Source organism: Temnothorax longispinosus, chromosome 2, assembly GCF_030848805.1.
Source record: "Temnothorax longispinosus isolate EJ_2023e chromosome 2, Tlon_JGU_v1, whole genome shotgun sequence".
NCBI lineage: Eukaryota > Metazoa > Arthropoda > Insecta > Hymenoptera > Formicidae > Temnothorax > Temnothorax longispinosus.
In genome coordinates this window covers 9754600-9774603 of record NC_092359.1, presented here as the reverse complement: position 1 = coordinate 9774603, position 20004 = coordinate 9754600, and the positions used below count along the sequence as shown (strand labels likewise).

At 36.9% G+C, this 20004-nt stretch overlaps 1 protein-coding gene across 4 annotated transcripts in view; it reads left to right on the top strand.

The window, feature by feature from the left end:
* Positions 1 to 20004, top strand: part of LOC139808211 (dystrophin, isoforms A/C/F/G/H) — a 472682-nt gene that overhangs the window by 346441 nt on the left and 106237 nt on the right. For 3 of the 4 annotated variants that reach the window (XM_071769943.1, XM_071769945.1, XM_071769942.1), the window contains one exon: positions 10849 to 11021. In XM_071769943.1, the coding sequence (XP_071626044.1) occupies positions 10849 to 11021 (173 nt within the window). The remainder of the gene's footprint in view (positions 1 to 10848; positions 11022 to 20004) is intronic. The other variant, XM_071769944.1, reaches the window with a different exon arrangement.

Below are 20004 nucleotides of genomic sequence, written 5' to 3'. Positions count from 1 at the left end.
CTGTTACCCTCGCCTACTCCGTGCAACCCGCTCCGGTTTCGGTACCGACCGCTCGACGGTCCGTACACTCGTTTCTCCATCAGCCTCCAGCAACAGTCAGTAGCTACTACCATTGCCAACGTGTACTACCGCTGCCGGCATTTTCGTCCCTCACCCCCTGACCTGTATCTCCCTCGTGAGCTAACCGTGATTCCCGAGGCCACTCCGTCGATTCGCAATAAGTGAGACTAGGCTACCGCCGATGAGGCTTCCCAAGACACAAATCACGCTTCTCCTGAATCGATAATTACGTAACCAATGCCATCGACGGGAAGATAGTTTTCAATCATTATATGATTATAACCGTTACGTAATTTTATCCGTAACGACAAATCAAAAATCTTCGCTATAGTTTACTCTTTTTAATTAATTAATTTCTCGTTTATCCAAGTAGAAAACATTAAATTCTTTCAAAATATTTTAATAAGTATATTTATAAAATCTGATACGCTTATTTTAAATACTCCAAAAATTCAATATTTTTTAAATAAATGAGAAATTACTTTAATAATCGAGAGATGTACTAATCTCTCGATTTTTCTATCTCTAAGAACTTTTGCTTTAATAAAGAAAAGTTGAAAATGTCTTTTAAATTCATTCCGAAGTTTCACAGTTATTATGGATTTTATTGAGAAAATCGTTATTAATTTGAGATGAAAATTGTACTTTTCTATGACTTGGAAAATTTCTCTAGATTAAAAGACTTGAAAAGACTTGCCGCTTATTTGATGAAGTAGAATTTCTTTTTAATTTAAAAATTTGAAAGAGTATGGGAATCCGGGCTAGATAATGATGTTTCGGAAAAAGTATCTTCGATTATTTTCATCTTCTAACACCTTTCAATATTTTATCTTCTTCTTTAATAGAGATAATATACAAGTAAATAATTTTACAATACATTTTTCTTTCTTTTATTCATATTTTTCATCTCTTGCAGTTATTGGAACATAATATAAGCATTCTGTACAAATAATATAAATTGACAAACTTTTTGTGCTACGAGTTTCACAATTAATTGAAATATTACTTATTTCTTTCTCCGTCACGCTCTTATTGCAATGAGATATCTCGAAATGTATTTTCAAATTTCTTGCATTTATATTCACCTTCATTAATTTACATGAAATCGCGTAGCCATCGGAATTTTCATCGTGACATCGTTATCGCGATATTGCTTGTGCTCGAATCTAAACGCGACAACGGTTGAAGAGTCTCTAAATGGCGCACACTTGAAACGAATCCGCCTTGAGGCGGAATAAAACCAGGGACAATTTTTTCTCGGCGTAGAGAGAAAACGCGGCGGCCAGGCCGAAAACGTCAATAGAAAAGGGGGCCACCAGTATTCGCTACCGCGAGCGCATGGCATTTATTTTAATTTCACGATCGTAACCCGGATATCAGAAATTCCGTTTTACCGTCGCGATCTAAACGAAGCGAGTAAATTACTCTCGGTTCATCGAGGAAGCGCCAGGGGTTAAGCCGCTGGACGCGGAACTGCTTTACAAATCCGCCTCGTTACTTACCACAAGCCGGTTCGCTCCGCCGTATGCATTATTCATTCCTCGTCTTCTTCTCTCGCGCCGTATATTTTATTTCGATCGAGCCCGATCGCGCTCGATAGCGTGCTTTCTAATCCGATAAAGTGTGCGACACATTTCACCCGCAACTTGTCACCGAGAACCGCGACACGCTTCGTTGATTCGGTAACGAGATGGAAGTTGTACTACTTCCAGCTATCACACATATCTACGATCGCGAGTAGGTACTTGGAATGATTTTTTTTCTACAAAGAAATTGATATTTTCTTATGAATTTGTCTTTGAATCAGTCAAAGTTTATTAATGCATTGTACACTATCGAATATTTTGAGGGTATCAAATTGATATATTTTTTATGATTGTAACGGAATTGTGTATTTCTTATAAAAATTACTTTAAAAAAAGAATTTTAGCAACGAAATTTGTCATTAAAATTCAATTTGTGAAGTTCTTATCTATTTTAAATAGTTATGGATTACGTAATAAATACTTTATTTTATATATATATATATATATATATATATAACAATCCTAATTTAAGATTATTTAATTTTTTAATTTATTGAGAGCTATTGTTATTAACAATCATCTCTCGACCTACTTGCACATGCTTTTATACTAATTGTATAGTGTAAGATGTGTTGAAAATAGACTCCGCAAATTACTAATGTTCTAATAACGATATAAGAAAATTAATGCACAAAAAATACAGTTTTCTGATGTATTTAAAGCATGGATATGCGTATACTACCGCTCATTTCTAGGATTCTTTTTAGAGAACGAAATGATTTTCTTTCGAGAAAACTCGTATAACAGTGTGTATAAATTATTCCGTCTCGTACATATCGCGCGCATGCGAGGAACCGGAGATTTTCTATTTCCTCATGTATTTGCTCTATTTCTGTCTAAGAGTACAATCTCATGATTTTGTCTGGAAGTGCCTCATATCCGGAGTAAATACCAGTCATTTCCACTTTCCTTCAGAAAACGAGCATCTTATTTATATTTCATTCATTGTTTGCTCCGCAAAAATGCGTGAACTACCGTATTTACCGCCGTGCACTATATATTGCGAACACGTAACAGATTATGCCTGAACTTCGTTTTTCCTAAATTGAAGGTTTCTATGCGATTGCATTTATCTTGAAGTTTAACGCTGGAAATCTGTCAGCCCTTTTTTATCGAACAATAGAATAGAAATTTAGCTAAAGCTGTCAGCGCAGTTTCTAAAGACTTTCGAGCAAGCCGCTCGAAGCTGTGTTCTCTTAAAATTCATTGAAGCTTCGCGAAACTTTTCCAAAAGTTTCCGCCTAGGCGGTTCTGTAGCGTGTATCAGCTATAGGAGAAAACAGAATACGTAACATTTATGTAAATGCCAGTCCGCGCTTGTTTCTGTCCACATTCCTTTTACAGCGAAGAAGTTTCCTTTAATTGTAGACACCATGTAAATTTACAGTGCATACGTACAACGCTGATGTATTGCAGAATAAAAATAAAATTTTAATTAAATTAAAGCACTTACAATATTATATTGTTGACAAACAAGTTAAGAACATAAATTCGAGAAATTTATTTTAAATGTATCAAGACCTTTTCTTTACTTCAAACGTCGCAATATCTGCAAATTCACAATTTTCTAGTCACTATGCACGTACGAGCGTATCCTGTTTTTGGCAAAATATAGCGTATCCCGCTTTCTGTGGATGGTAATAAATTAATAGTAGAGTTATTAAGTTATGAATTAGCTCGAACTGCATAGAGCTTCTAATGCGATTCTGACCATGAATTATATAGAATTGTATTAGCCGGATATTTAAACTGCTTTGCATAAATTCATTACCCCACGTAACCGCGTTGGATTCAATTTACGCCCACGCTACAACACAAAGGAAATGTCTCGCAGCGATGTCAAAGTTTATACCCGATTCGAAACTAGCGTTGTATAGGTGTATATAGCGTATATATAATATAGCTAGATAGATAGAAAGAGAGAGAGAGAGGGAGGGAGAGAGGGAGAGAGAGAGAGAGAGATTGACCACGATTACGATTGTACGAAGTGCTCGAGTTCCGCTACAGCAATAAAATTCCAATTATTTAAATGGCGATTTTAAAACATTGGCATTTAATTAATTAAAACACTATGTGGATTTATTATTTGTTCTATAATCTTTAGAAATATTGGAGACTTTATTATTTTACAACTATCACAGTTGAATATGTAAGATGATGATAATTTTAGATTAATTCATAAAATTATCATCTTTTCCGATTTTATCAATATAATCTTTTTAGAATCATGTGTTCTGGTGTCTGTACGCTTTCGCGCTACCATAAATAAATCTTGTAAAGGAATTATTTTGTAACAAAAACACATGGCACAAATTGTTAGCGCGATGTTACGGAAAATGAAGAAGAGGATAAATTACCTCGCAAAAATTCTGGCTATTTATCGTGATATCATGAGTGAAATTAACTAAGGCTGCGCATTGTGAAAAGGATTTTAGTGAAACTTTTCAAGTAGCTCGATAATACTGCCGGGAGCAAAAATGTTCTTGCAAACTATGCGAATCGACATGAGCGAAGATAGTGGTGGATTGACACGAAGTGCATCGAAGTGTTCGTTGCTCGGGGCATCGAAAGTGAATAGGTAGATGAGAATTGTCGAAGGTTCTCTAGAGGGACGAATTATTCGAGAGTGACGGGTGGGGTGATGAGGAGACTTTGGGGTACGTAATTACGGTGGATTACCGTGGGTGTGCGTTCAGGGGGGGCACCTGGCCCGGGGGGCGTGCCACCCTACAGGGTTATCACCCTCGGGGGGTACGTGCCCGAAAAACGTTCCACGACGACGCACGATATATCTACATATCCTACACCCTACTGGCGGAACTGCATCTCTTCGAACAGGTAAAGATTTGTACAGTAGTCGGAGATGTTATTTGGTGAATCAATATTGTGCGGTATATAAGATATTGAGATAAAAATATTCAGATACCGATATAGCGCTCGGAATATAGACGTAGAAATATAACGGGTTAGAAAAGTATTTTCGTTTACACACCGCATTTAGTTTGAAGTAATTTTACACGAGACAGAAAAACATCGCAGTAAAATACATCGGTATACCTACATTGTTTTTCTCTATACATCTTTGTATTGCACATTGAATAAGGCAGCTTGTATATCAATATACTTTTTTGCGTAAAATTGTCTCAAAAGAAATGGGATGTGCAGGTAAATATCCTTTTTACCCGTTATAGATGTAGAGCTTTTATTAATGATGCTAGAACAGTTGCAGTCAATCATACGAAGCTTTTCTTTCTACGCAGAGACAATGGATATAGAAAATTGCTTTAGATTAATAGCACAATAATTACGTAACAAAAAGAGAGAAATTACGAGTTTAAACCTGTAATAGGTTTTCCTAGGTGTAGGAAAACATTAATAAAGTATGCTTTATAATTGATCGTCAAACCGATCATAATTCAAATTTTAATTTAACATAAAATTTGCCGTCTCTTTTCAGTTTTTACAGTTAATGTAACGTGCGATTTCAATTAACTCGTTGAGATCCGAAACCAGTCATTACAGAGATAAATACCAGGGAGCAAATAGAAGATTCTATACGATTCTCTTTTACCTTCTCTATTCTACGGAAAGGATAAAAGACCGGGCCTCATTACCGGACTTTTGTACGCTTAATACGAATAAATCGTCGCTCTTTTCTCCGCTAAACGAACGACACGGCCATTCGTAAAGCGCCGCTCGAAATCTCAGCGTTTTGAGACTAATTGGCAATTCCTCATTAGAAGTCCCCGTTGGCGGTGCGCACGCGTCACCGACACCTTCTGCATAAGTACGCAGACATTGATTAAGGCCCCCGCCGCCGCCGTCGGCGATTTCCCATTAAATACGTCACACGGAATTCTGAGCAGTGCGGCAGCCGAAACCTCTTGAATTATGCTCGTCCTGCCGATTCCTGGGCGGTATGTACCCTTCGCCCAGGATGTCCCTCGCACTCCCACTCGTGACCGGGAGCTTTCCCTATTCACGGTCGATACGATCCGATAACTGCTCGAGCAGATAAGAATCGCGAGTTAGTTCGGAGTTCGCTGACGAATTCTCAGACTCAGTCACTACCCAATCGCTCGATCAATGAGACGTCAGGGAGATTTAGATCGTTAATTAAATATTTTAATCAAAAATCTAAATCTATTCCTGGAAATGTGTTTTCGACGACACAGTCGATCAATACTAATTCACCGTCCATTGATGAAGGGAAAGGATCTTCTATATATTTTACGGGTCTGTTATATCAAGCGTGAACAGCGGGGATTTTTCCGCAAAAAAATCTCGTTTGTTTTTGCTTCAAGAGAAAAATTATACAATGTTATAATTCGATATAACTACATTAAAACAGATCAGACGTTTCAAAGCAATATTATTCTCGGGGATCGTCCGTGCTCTTAATCTGCGTTCTGTTGATTTTTCCAGTAGAAAAAGAAACTGAGGAATCTATCTCGCCTCTCTCGCAATCGATATCCCACACTCAAACGCGAGTACGAATTGGTCATTTTCCGCTAATTACGGAGACGGGCAATTCCATCAACGTGACAACAGAAAAACTGCATTGTGTTTTACAAATTGATTTTGCCCGCATTATAGTATCACAGTATAATTCCCGCTTATAGAGCGTATAAAGCTATTGGAAACCGCGGATATTACATATAAGAATCACTTGTAAATGTTGCATTCAAGTCACGGTTTTATCGCAGAACGTTGGAATAATTACAAATTAGTATTAATATCATTTTATGCGATATCAGTTATATGTATCGGATGTTACGTATAACATAATACACCAATGGCCGAACGCAATACATTAATTGCAATATGTTAATCAGTGGGTAATATCTCAGTTTGGTGTAATAGGTTGATGAATATAATATCGGACACTCGCGCGGAAACAATAATGTGACTTTTCATGAATTGTTTGCGGGTTCCCATTTGAATTTTACCTTTTTACGTGTAAAGCTGGAGATTATAATTTCGCAACGTTCCGATACGTAAACGGAATTAATAATAAAATTTCATACCATTGAAAATGATAAGGGCTTATTTCCCTGTTTTGATGTGGAGATATTTAATCACGCGGATATTGAATTATTGAAAGTTTGTTATTATTTTCACGACCTTTCTCAATTCGTATCAATTGTAACGATAAATCGTTGTTTCGTCTTTAATAGAACATAGTGCCATATTACATCCAACCTCGTGGAGAATTGGATTAAGATTAACGGTTTAGTTTCGCGGTTCCAATTTAATTCAGATATTCCACGACAGCTCCTGGAATTGATTTAATCGCCGCATTTACGTGGGTAGGAATATTAAGCATAAATTTAGGCACTTATTAGATTCGAGTTAGACACTCGCGAATGGTATTTAACGGGAAAATAACCGTAGTGAGTTTTCGTAACTTCCATTTAATTGAAATAGTGACATCTCGAGAAATGTTATGTTAAATAAAATATATTAAATAAAACTTTGTTAAATTTTACTTAGCGCATAACTGAGTTAATAACAGGAATATTTCATTTGCTAATTAAAAGATAAGCCATGTATTATGCCGCTCATTAGAAAGATTATGCTATCGCGCGGTGTAATTAGCATTCCTCGTATTACTTCGTCGAAAAGTGGATGTCACGTCCGTTGTTCTTTTTTTCTTTTAACTGAATATCAATCTATCGTGAAATTAAAATAATTGCCGATCGACATTAAATGAATGACGTGTAAAGGTCGAACGAGGACGAGCGAATTAATTAAATTGTCGATAAAGCGAAAAGCGAAATCGTGCTATCGTCACGTCGGTTGCGTGTCATTAGTGACGTCCCTGGTTGATTTCATTATCGGACGTATATATCGCATTGTAAATCGCGAAGTGACAAAATGCGCGACGCGTGAGCGAATCGGTGCTAGAATTGCTCGTGGAAATCAGTTCAACGGAAGTGACGTTGTCTTTTTGTCTCGATAATGCAGTTGTACAAAGCATTTCACGATTATAATTTTAATTATAAATTAGTTTTTTTAAATTGTTCGGTATCTGAATTAAAAAGAGACTTTTTTTCTTTAAATATAACTACAATTTTATCTAATATTTAAATATGCACAAATAAATAATTCGTTTTGTATCTCACGTAAGCTTTATGTATTTGCATTTTAAGAAAACTGATTATTTCTTATTAATTTTATACTCGCATATCTTATATTATTATTTATTTTAATTATCTTAAAGCAATCTTAAAAATTGAAAAAGACTGATGATGGTTCTCCTTCATTTTGTACATAACAGAGACATTTCTTTTTCAATCAGATTCTCCAATAAATTTAAAAGAAACTGATTGCTTTATTAAATTTTTATGAAATTCTCCCGTTTTTTATTTAACGATGCAAATTCGAGAAATTCTGCGACCGAATTTTTAATAAGACAAAAAATTCAATAGTATAAGTTTGTCAGGAAACTTTTGAAAATCCAAGCCTTTTAGCACACCTTGTATATGCTGTGTGTTCCGGCTACCATGCACATCGACGTCGCCGGTAAGGCGCATTTGCGTAATTGCACAGTGAACCGCGATAAGAACTTCGGAGCAGCGTCGGATAATGCAAAAACGTTTTGTACTTTGCACTTTTTTTCCGAGCCATCTCCCTGGTGCATCCCTGAACATTTTAATACTTAGCCCGCCACGATGGCGTCCCTACGAGAGCTCCATTAGCAGGAAAAATCTAATCGACATCGGGGATACATTCTTGAGAGATCGCAACGACATTGATACAACTTTGCGATATTGTTGTCTGTCAAGTGCGGTAAAACGAGTCTTTATCAGCCCGTAAGAAGGTACTCGTTATTTGAGTGAATTTTCTTCTTAATCAAATTATACACATCGCAAAAGTTTATGAAGTTTATCAATTATTTTATTTTTAATTTTTGTTTCGCCGCGCCACTCCGAATTGAATGAATATTAAAGTAGAAATATTTATAGTAGTATAATTGTAACGAAAGAAATATGTGTTATAAACTTTAATTAGCATTACGATCTTTCTTTTTTATGATCAACATGTAGAAATAAAATTAATTATTATCGTAATAAATAATTTTAGACATACTATATGCTACATACAAATATTGAGACTAATGTGGGTTAGCTAATTTATATTTTCTATATATCTATATACCTTTTGTACGTCTTCATTTTTTCCACGTTGTTGAATAACATGACTATGCTGCAATGTATATAGGCTGTAGTGAACAATACGACTGGGATACGTGAAAAATATTATTCAGCATCGTAATATTTATTGCCGGCCGTCACTGTTTACCAAGCTCGACGCGTAGCAATTCATAATCTGTGGATTTCGAGGATCGAAGTGCAGGGCAACTCCACGCGTCCCCATCGAGCTTTAAACGAAATTAGCTTCCGCGCAAGCTGCCACCAAGAGCGCCAATTAAACGTTACCAATTCGAACGCGCTCGACGGACGTACGGTCCGTCTGTCGCTGGGTAAGAGCCAGTTTGATCGATGTGCCCAATTTTCCGAAGCGCGTTCTCCGGCGCAAGCGGTATACTCGTCGATATATTTACTCCTCTTTTTCCGAGAGAAAAGCGAGCGCCACGTTCTCCCCTCCTTCTTTTTTTTTCATTACGCGTGTCTCCGCGATGCACACCGGGTGTCACCGGCGTCAATTCGCGCGGAAACTGCAGCTGAAAAATATCTCGCTCTGACCCGTCGATCATCGACCCAGATGGGAATCGAGTCCTGGGCCAGAATCGTTCTCGAGATTGGAGCCTTCAATTCGGGCGTGTCAAAAATTGAAGAGGGTTGGGAAGGGGCTGGAGGATTTGAAAAGGGAGTGCGACCGTCGTTGACAGGCAGACGGTTTCAGATTAAGACAACGCCGCGGCAAACGGAAACGAGAGATATTTCACGGACTTTGTATAGTGTCGTTGCTATTGCATGTTATTTCTCTAGAGAACGTTCTGCTTTCGTATTTTCCTTTATTTTCAAATATTTTCTGACACCTGGATTAAACGAGCGACAGCGACACGTACTTTTGATAATATTTTTATTTCTATTTTTATAATCTCTGTGACAAAGTTGAAAACCTCTTTGTTCGTAAATTATTGCTTTTCTTCATGTTATCCATATCAAAATATAAAATACACCTGTAATAGAGAGTAATACTGTTTGTACGAATCTGAATGGAATGATATTCATATATGCAATATTAAAACATAAACTATTAACATCATCAATTAAACATTAATTACATAATCATTTTATAATAATAACAACTTTATTATTAATGCAAATTGATTGGCTTTCAATTAGTGATTAATTGTGCTAGTTTAAATTGCTTGTAGAAATTACAAATTACGAATTACAAAAATTTGTTATTTCCAATTCTGCAATTTTAGATTAATTGACATTTTATAGATATCATTTTTTTAACATTCGGAAGAGAATTCTGGGATTTTTCTAAAGTTTGCTTAATGAAACTTTTTGTCTAATTTTATATTGATAAGGAATGTGGAATAAAGTAAGGCCAGATTTGCACGTAACTGCAAACCGTGTATACCTGCTTTAAAGGGAACAAAACAAATCCTATTGTTCTTGTCGTGACGCCAGCGAATATTTCTTAATTCACTCGCATCGGCGCCGATTTATTTTCATTGGCGCATGCATTGCATGTCGGCGCCGACGTACTCGTATACCACCGTTGTACATGGAAACTCGTATATAAATCGTTTCTATCCACGCGCAGACTGCAATTCACGTCATCGCGATGACGAAACACCACGAATTCTCTCTTTCTCTCTCTGCCGCGCAAATGCTTCCCATTTCCATAAAAAGAGTCGGATTCCCTAAAATCGAAGTTTTGTATCCCTTTTTTTTTAATTTACATTTCTCCAGAAATATGTGCAATTACTAAATAACCATATTTTAATTGGAGAAATTGTAATGAGAAAAATTACGTGCTAAAATTCTTGATTATATATTTAAGCGTATTAATTTGTATTGATAAAGTTGTTACTTCGAGTCATTCTTGTCACAGATTGAAAATAAAGATGTATATATTTTTGTTATTTTTATAATTTATGGTTTCATAAAAATAACAAAAAATATATACACCTTTTCCAAATAACTGGCACCTTTCCCGTGACGTCCTTTAATCTCGTTCTTAAGGATCTAAGGAGGCATCCTCCTGCTTGTTGCAGGATCTTCAGTCGGAAATAGAAACGCACCGAGACGTTTACGCATCTTTGAACGGTACCGGACGAAAATTATTGAGTTCCCTGGCGAGTCAAGATGACGCTGTTATGCTGCAACGTCGATTGGATGAAATGAACCAGAGATGGCATCATCTGAAAGCAAAGAGCATGGCAATCAGGTAAGAGCTAACATTTTCAATCATTAACATCATTATCGCCAATTGTGCTTTCTGAAATTCATGAAAATAAGGACCATTATAAACTTCTCGTGATGATAGATATGTGCGATATATGATTATTATAAATGATTGTTATTGTAATATTCATTTTGTCTGATATTTTTTAAACGAAAAAAGAATGAACTGCATAAAACAAGCTGTGCTAAAATACATTTAATTTCACAGCTATATCTAACATTTTATAACCTAATAAGAGACAGGATATCTTCTTATTTTACGATATAACAATGAAAACTTTATTTAGATATTCATAAAAGATTCTTATACTGACCTTTCATTCTTTCTTCATTACTTAAAAATCGAAAAAATAAGTGAAAATTGTTATACATAGTATCTTTCAAGAAAACAATATTGTCTATAATTTAACTTTAATAAAATAGAATTTACTTACTCTGGAAATAATAATTATTTTAAACATAATTATATATATGTGTGTATATCATTATTATGCAATCATTGTAGCTTCTTGCTTCCGTGTAATAATAATAGCTTTTAAACAAAAGATACTTACTTTATGCATTTATCATTTAATATATGCATTTTTATGCGATTTTTTTCTTCAAAAATGATCAATATAAAATTAAAAATTGCACAGAAGTATTGTTAAACTGATTTTCATAACAGAGATATTTTTCTTTATACTATCGTAAAAGACAGTTTTCGCGTGTGAAATGGGGTCGTAAATCAACACGTTGAAAAAGGCCAACCGGCTTGGCTTTTTCGGCGAAAGAATAACTTCAAAACGCACAACGTATTCAGTGTAAAAGCGCTAAAATTCATAATATGCCGCGCCTGCGATCTTTTGCACCTCTATAATTCTTGAAAAAAAAAGAGATAGAAGAAAAATTTATGTTTACACGCATTGCATAAATTCACGGAACAGCGAACCGTGCCGGCTATAACACTACAAAGTTTCGGCTTTTGACATGCAAACAATTTCGGACATTCTTCTGCAGGGGGGGAGAGGGTTAGTGAGAGGTATAGGATGAATAGTGGATTAACTATGAGCTTCCGCATTCTCAGCGCACCATTCTGCTTTGACGGCGTTGCAGTTATGCATCATAATAATGTCTACTATGTGCAGCGGGTAAAAATAATCGCGCGTAAAAAGAAATCTGCAGCGGAGGTGAGAATTTCGTTATGGCAACAAATTAACTTGTTCGCTCGATTAAAGAGTAATTGTACATTGGAAAGAATTAATATATATAAAAGTAATAGATATTTTATTAAGTATAGTGGACCACACTTGCGTGCTGTCAAAAATATGATAATTTATATACTAGAAGACAAAATGCGTAAAATGCGCACAGCTTAAGAGCTATTTTCATGTTTCGAAATAGCAAAACATCACGAATGGAATGAAATCGTAAATAATCAATTACAGTAAGTACAGATAAAAGCTTAATGTATCGTCAGATATGTTCCTTTTAATATTTCCTTTTTTTCTTTTTGAAATTCTTTATAGTGATTTAAAAAAAGGATGCTTATTAGCTAATCAAAGGTTACATCAATTGAGAAAGACCAAAAACCATGAAACGTCGTGACAATTATAATTAATAAAGATAGCCAGTTAAGTCGAATAAAAAATCTTTATTGTTGATTATTTACTGGCGAAGTAAAAGTATCTAATTTGCTTTTTGAAAGACTTGATTTTTTAATAATTAAAAAGCATAGTACAGAATCTAAACCCCGTTTTTGTTAGCAAGTTTGCTCAGTTTGCACTGGTTCATAGGAAATCCTCACAGGATTTTCCGGTGGAAACTTCGAGAATTCGTGATCCAATTTAGCCTCAAACGTAGCGTAAACTTCTCTTCGACTGTTCGACTATGCAACCGTGGACGGTTAGGAAGCGCATCGAACTTCCGCGGTAACCATATCCCAGCGCATTGATCTGATAGCAAAGCTGTATAGCTTAACATAATGTTATTTTTACTTGTTTTATATTGCTCATCCAAACGGGACATTGTCGAGCACTAAAAGAGGAAAAATGTCAATAAAATATTACTTTGTCGATCTCGATGCAGCGCTATCTGTATAGAGACATTACAATCCATGAAAAATCTTCTTTCCCTCGAAAAGAAGGAAAAATGTTCGCAAGAAAGCATTTATATCTACATGGATTTGAGACTTTGAAGCATATCGATAGGTCTGTCTGACAGACAAATCCTGCATAGATATGCTCTGATAAAATTACCATCTAACATAAAGAAGAATTGGTGAAACGCGCTCTCTATAAAATACTATATGAAATTCATACTTGAAAAACTTGGCTTATTTTTACGCAGAGCTACGAGATATATTTATGTCTAATTTAACAGATGTTTATATTATTTATGGAAAAATGTATTTGTACTACATACGCTAAACATTTAAATATTTTAATATTTAACGCATTTAATTCATTTAATTTGAATCTAAAATATGTCGCTTTCAACGTAGATTTTCATTTTCGTTATTCAGTTAATTACATATATATAGTTAATCAAATATTTTGAATATGTCCAATACATCGCATGCCACTCTTATCGGTCACTTTTATTAGGCCGTATTATTCGTAATATCCAAACGAATATATCATATACATACTACACATTTATGCAAAATTGTTCGGTTATTAATAATGATCGCGTCACTGATTGGTTAGTTTGGTCCTCATTCCGGAAGGCGTAAATGGGTCAGCCCGCAAAAAAAACCCGGCATCATTGACCGTGCGACCAATCGATCGATTAACGTTTTTGGGAATTTTCACGCGGCAAATCCATTTGCGGAGACTTTACCGTAGTCGGCCGTAATCGGATTCCCTGCGGAAACTTTATAGCGGCGGTGCGCGGTGTGTTAATTCTGGGCCCGAACATCGACTCCGAGATCCGCCGTAAACTTTGCACGGACAACTATGCAACTGCACGTTGTTGAAGGGTATCTGGATATTTCCGAAGAGAAAGTCGGTGGTTTGATGATGTACGCCGGTAGGAGGAAAGTTCTATCGATTTGTCAGTAGAGCGCTGCGCAACTCGCGAACAATTTCGGCCATTTACGCGGAATTTAGCCTAACTGATTTGATTTCTTCATCACAAGCTCGTTATTAAACTCTGCCATTAGAATACCAGATTAAGATGTACTAACGTCGAAGTATGTATCTTATGACGCTTTCAACTGACGACAATAGCCAACGATAATATAATATTAGCGACATCTAATCTTCAGCTTCAACTTCAGCTTCAATACGATTTTAATCAAATCACTGCATTGTTTTCCTACGTTGAAAAAGAAAAGTATTAAAAAAATATAAAAGTCACAATTATAGAAACTGATTTTATTTGTAAAGAAATGTCTCTCGTAAAATATCTTTTTCGAAAGAGGAATTCGTTCACTTTCGTAGAATAGACTGCGTGAAAGAAAATATCGCGGTTCCAACATGGGTCTCAAAATTATAATAACGAAAAATTGTAGATAGAACAACTTGTGTTTTTTATGTTAGATATCTTGCAGCTCTTCCATTTTATTTCGTGAGATAAACATAGGAACAGATACGTATATCGGAAATAGATACAGATAAAGGCGAAATTTTTTTTTAAAGCAGATATCTTTATTTTGTTTAATCTTAACACGGAGATCTGACCTAGATCGAAATTAGTATAGCCCGTAGATTAAATCGCTGTAGCTTCATTGAGTTTTACACGTTGCTCTAAGCTAAGCATTTACCCCATGAAAGAAGTATTAATATAAATTCCGTTTTAAGCTGTTAATTTTTTTGTATATGTTTAAAAATCAAGATATTTATTTTTTTCTTAAATCTTGATCACAAAAATTAGCGTAAATGTCAGCAAAATAGATATTCACAAAATAATTATCGCTGATTTCTAACGATCTCAGTAAATAAAAGCTGTTCTTTCATATAAATAATCATCGTAAGGGAGCATTTTTGCAAAAATTTATTTTAATCTAATCAACGCAAAGCATCCGTTAGAGAAAAATAAGTCTTACGACAGTATGAAGTCAGCATAAAGGTCTCGATGAAAGACCGTGCAATCAGTCTCCATTAATTAGTTCGAATTGCGGCCAGGAGCTTGATTACCGAAGAGATATTCGTGCAGGATGCGAACTACGAGGGCGTCACGTAGAAGGATAGAAGTTCACGTTCGCCGACCATATTTATCGGTACCTACCGACTCTCTCTCTATCAGGCTTCGTTCTCCATCCGTCAATCTGTACCTACCGACCTTTCTCATTTCCGCATGCTCTTTTCCCCTTCCTCTGCCCCCCCCCCTTTCCACTCTCTCTCACTCTCTCTTTTAAATCGTCCGCAGCAGCACTTTAGAGGTAACTCCGCAATCAAGCCACAAATGCCAAAGCCGATAATTTGGCGGACGATCGTTTTTGGCACTGGGTTCAACGAAATCATCGGCGAATACCGCCAATGTTATTTGTGGGAAAATTTTTCAGATTAACTCAACTCCGCGCGGCAAGTGGTGCGTTGCAATTGCAATAGTTTCCTTTTATTACAAACTGACGATCGATCGCAGAGAAATTATCGCCGTAAATGATAATTCGCTCAAACATACCTGATCCTTTGCATAATATATGGAACACACCATAGTTGTAATTCTTTTTGTCACAAGTTTCTGAATGAATTTACGTTTTGCATCTCGATGAAATATGTAAATTATATTAATATTAATATTAATTTTTATATTATGATATAACATTAATTTTTTAGCTATGGCATTAGCTACAGCTGGAAAAATTGAACAGATTTTGTGAATTAATTGTAAGCGTGGATATATGGAGGGGTAAAAACTATAGTGGTGTAAGTCAAATTTTTTTTGAATATTTTCTCGTGTGCATAGATGCAATCTGTACAATATATGTATAAAGTGCATTTATGCACACGAGAAAATATTTTTAAAAATTTGACTTACACCACTGTGGTTTTTACCCCTCCATATAATGAAATTTAAACATTTAGTCAATTTCAAGTGAATCATGCGTAAATCTCAAATTAGAGTTTTAATAACATGTCTTAACATCTAACAATAAGATACATTTTAACATTTTATCAAACGATTTGAAAAATACGAGTCAGTGTGATATCATTACGGTCTTCATTAACAAAATCTTCGTTAATTCTCTACATCAAATTCGTTAAATTTATGGCTTTACAGAGATGCTCTATACGCGCAACAGGAATATGCTCTTTGCGAAAGAGCGTCCTGCCAGAAATAAACATCGCAATGACTTATCAAAATGCACGTTAAGTGGACTTCGTGATCGATGCAGCCGTCTCGCGTCTCGCCACGCCCGACGTAGATTAACGAGGATAAAAAGCCGTCCGGCCGGCTCTCTTTTCGCCGTCGTTACATTCGCGCGGATTACATTTTTTTGTTTTTCCCGCAAGATACCGGAACCCGGCTGTAAAATCAATACGAAGGGGGGGAGCAATTAGTTACCTCGGCACGCACGCCGCCAGCAACGGCGACAGCATCCGGCGGTCGGATACGCGGACTTTTCGGACTTGTCCAACATCCGGCGGTGCTTCCCCGGCGCACACCAGCATCCGGACGACAAATAAAGGTTTACGAACTGCGCGAATGTTTGCAGGCGATGCACCACTGCCGGTCACACGTCGCCCCGCAGTTCGAGTCGCGTAAACTTGTGTAACAATTGCTAGCGCGGTTCATTCCGAATGACCTATTGTTCGCGGCTAGCAAAAAAAAAGAAGAAAAAAAAAGAGAACGCGCGTTACTGCGAAAGTTTGCACAGATATGAATTTTGCGTGCAGCCGAAACTACAGCGCGTGAAATTATACGGACAATCGGCGGTACTGTGAACCGATAAATCTTCATTGATGTAGTTATGCTCGGAGGAACCTATTTCATCTTCTATTTAAGCAAATTTCTATGCCGCATGAATTTTGTTATTTAAATTTAGATATGTGCATGCGATATGTGCAGGACACGTATGCAAGTGTCAAAATTGAATTACGCACACACTCGGCTTATTTATAGCTGCGGTGATAAATGGTTACCTGCCAATTAATATTTTTTTTCCTCTTGCGTTTTTCAACGGTAGCAGCGGAATTGCGAATTTATTTACTGACCAGCTGACGCGGGATTCAACAGTTCAATGAAAAACACGGGGGGCAAAATGAAAAAGAATTCGAGTGGCTGCGAGGCATAAACGTGTCGTCCGCGCTCGATCGGAACGAATTAATATTCCATCGCGCTTCGAAACGTCGATGTATCGACGCGAAAAATCCGGAAGGCAGATGAAAGCACGCTCGCCATATTTTCAAATGAAGTCGCACGCTATACGGAAACTAGATGCACACTGTGCATTGCACAGGCGGTGCGGCATGCCGCGCGCGCACACACAAAATCCGGTTGCGAAGGCAAGACGCTGCGAAGTCTGAGACGCGGCTCAAAGCGACGCTTGTTAACGGGAAAACAGGAATCGGGAGGAATAATTATGGGTGTCTCGAGAGACTGCAATATTACTGGCGTGTTTAGATCGATGCAGTGGTGCGTTCATGCGCGTATTCACGTGGCACGTGCACACCAAGGCGGACGAAAGCGAAAAGCCATCGACGCTCTTGTGCACAATTGAAGATATGGCCTTCGAAAATGGTCCGGAGTCTCTGATGAAGCCTAAGCTTCGATAGCTTCTAGCCGATAGATGTTTCTTCGCGAAATAGCGCAGCGTAGTCGAATATTTTACTATTACTTTACTTATAAATTAAACCGTCAAGATGAATGTAACTCGACTAAAATTTCGAAATTTTCTTAATAAATCAGTATAGGTTTACAAGAAACTGGGTAAAAATAATGATACTTTAAAATAATATATATTAAGATACTCGCATAAAAATTGCTGTTTTAAACAGATTATTATTTTTTGTAAATTGAAATTGAATTAATCATTACCGAGTATTGAATGATATTTATATTATAAGTTATGATATTTTTAAAAGCATACATATAATACATTTTCCTCGACTATGTTATTTTTATATAAGATCGAACAGTCAGTTTTCAAAATATTTTCCCACGCTAAGAACAAAATTTCAATTTAATTTATCAGTGAAAGGACAAGTTAAGGTTCCTTTGTTTATTAGATTTATAATACATATTTAATATACATATTTAATATAAAAATACGCACATATTTAATATAAAAATATACATAACGATAACATGTACACGAGATACACGAATAATAGATATTTTTCACTCTACGTATAGACGCGTGCATGACGCATAGGCAACGCGGTAAAAATAACTTCTCATTTGATCAGTGACATTTCCATAAATAAGATTGACGGAACTTTATCTCAGGGGAATAATTTCAAGCCAGATTACGCGACCGAACGCGCCGTATGTCCGATTCGTCCCGTATCTCGCGAACGGAGCGGACAAGCTCCGCGCGACGGCAAAAACACCAGCCGCGACACCGACAGCGCGGAACACGACGTTTGATCCATCGCCGGACCGGAACTGACAGCCAGATAATCGCGAGGTCGTGATGAATCGCTCGGTGAGTCTTATCAGTTGGCCCCCCGTGTGCGCGGCGTCGCCCGCGTTCGCTCGCCGACTCCCCGAACGGCCCGAACGAAACACGTCGCCGGAGACTGTCACGTACAAGCACGTTCAGCGCTGCCCCGCCCGGGCCTTTTTCTCTCTCGATTGCAGCAAATCGAAAGTTATTTTTACGTGACGTCGCACGTAACGTGTGGTAACGCGCGCGACAACATGAAGACGGCAGCGTTCGATAGCGAAACGAACGACCGACCGTAGGAAATTTGTTGGAGTCGTTTAACGGAGGGAAAGAATGGTCGAATGCGAAGGAACAGAGAAAAAGAGAGAGAGAAGAGAGAATCAAATCGGATCGCCGATATCCCACTAAACTCGAAGCGATGCCTTCGTGACCAGAACGCGAGAACGCAGACGGAAAAACGAACTGTATAACGTAACGATAGAAAGTTGCAGGCTGCAATAACAAAGGGGGACGATGATCGAAATGACGATGATGCCGAAAAATTCCATGGCGATACGTATGATAATGTAAGAAGGATAGTATAGACAGTATAGAATTATTATTAGAACTACTGCAGTTTTGAAAGAAATTAAAATTGTTATATTCAAATGAATTGTACATGTGCGTGAATGTAATCTTTTTGTTTGTTAGAAGTATATATATTTAGTTATTAGAAACGTGAAAAATTCATACATTATATAATTTGGAACATTGAGAGCGAAAAGTGCAACCATTCGGATGAATATAACGCTGAGAGACAAGCTCGGGAACTCGTAATAATTAATTAATTATTAAAATCGATTAACCTATTAATCCACATCTGCTGTTCGCTGTGCCATTATTATTATCAAATTTGTTGGCTTCAAATCTACACATGTGGAAACGTGCACAGCATTTCCAGCATTCAAAAGCGTTTGCGAGCTCGACGTTGCGTCAGGGACGTCGACAATGATGTCAACAAATCTGTCGCACCGTCTGAAACTTCCTTCCGGCATCCGGTCTCTGGCCAACCGTAACTTACTGATCCCGGTCGGTTTGCTGGGACGTATTCCCAACGCGCGTATCGCGGCGCGAAGCAATAATGTAGGCTTAAAGTATGATAAAGGTGCAGCTTAATGCTAATCTCAAAAAGGTACCGGTGGCGTTGATACCCGCTAGTCTCGTCAGATAAATGCAATTCGAGCTTTATATTCGATACCGCGATGCAAACAACACAGGATCAATTTAGCTGGGGAAATTGTTAAACGATCGCTTTGAGGATCCATTTATAGACACGCACGAATATGATATTCGTACTCCTTCGAATATCTCTTTCATTTTTTGACATTGATACAGATATTTGTAACAGGTAAAATTTTATCAAAAAATTCTTTACAGATACGTTCATGGTTTT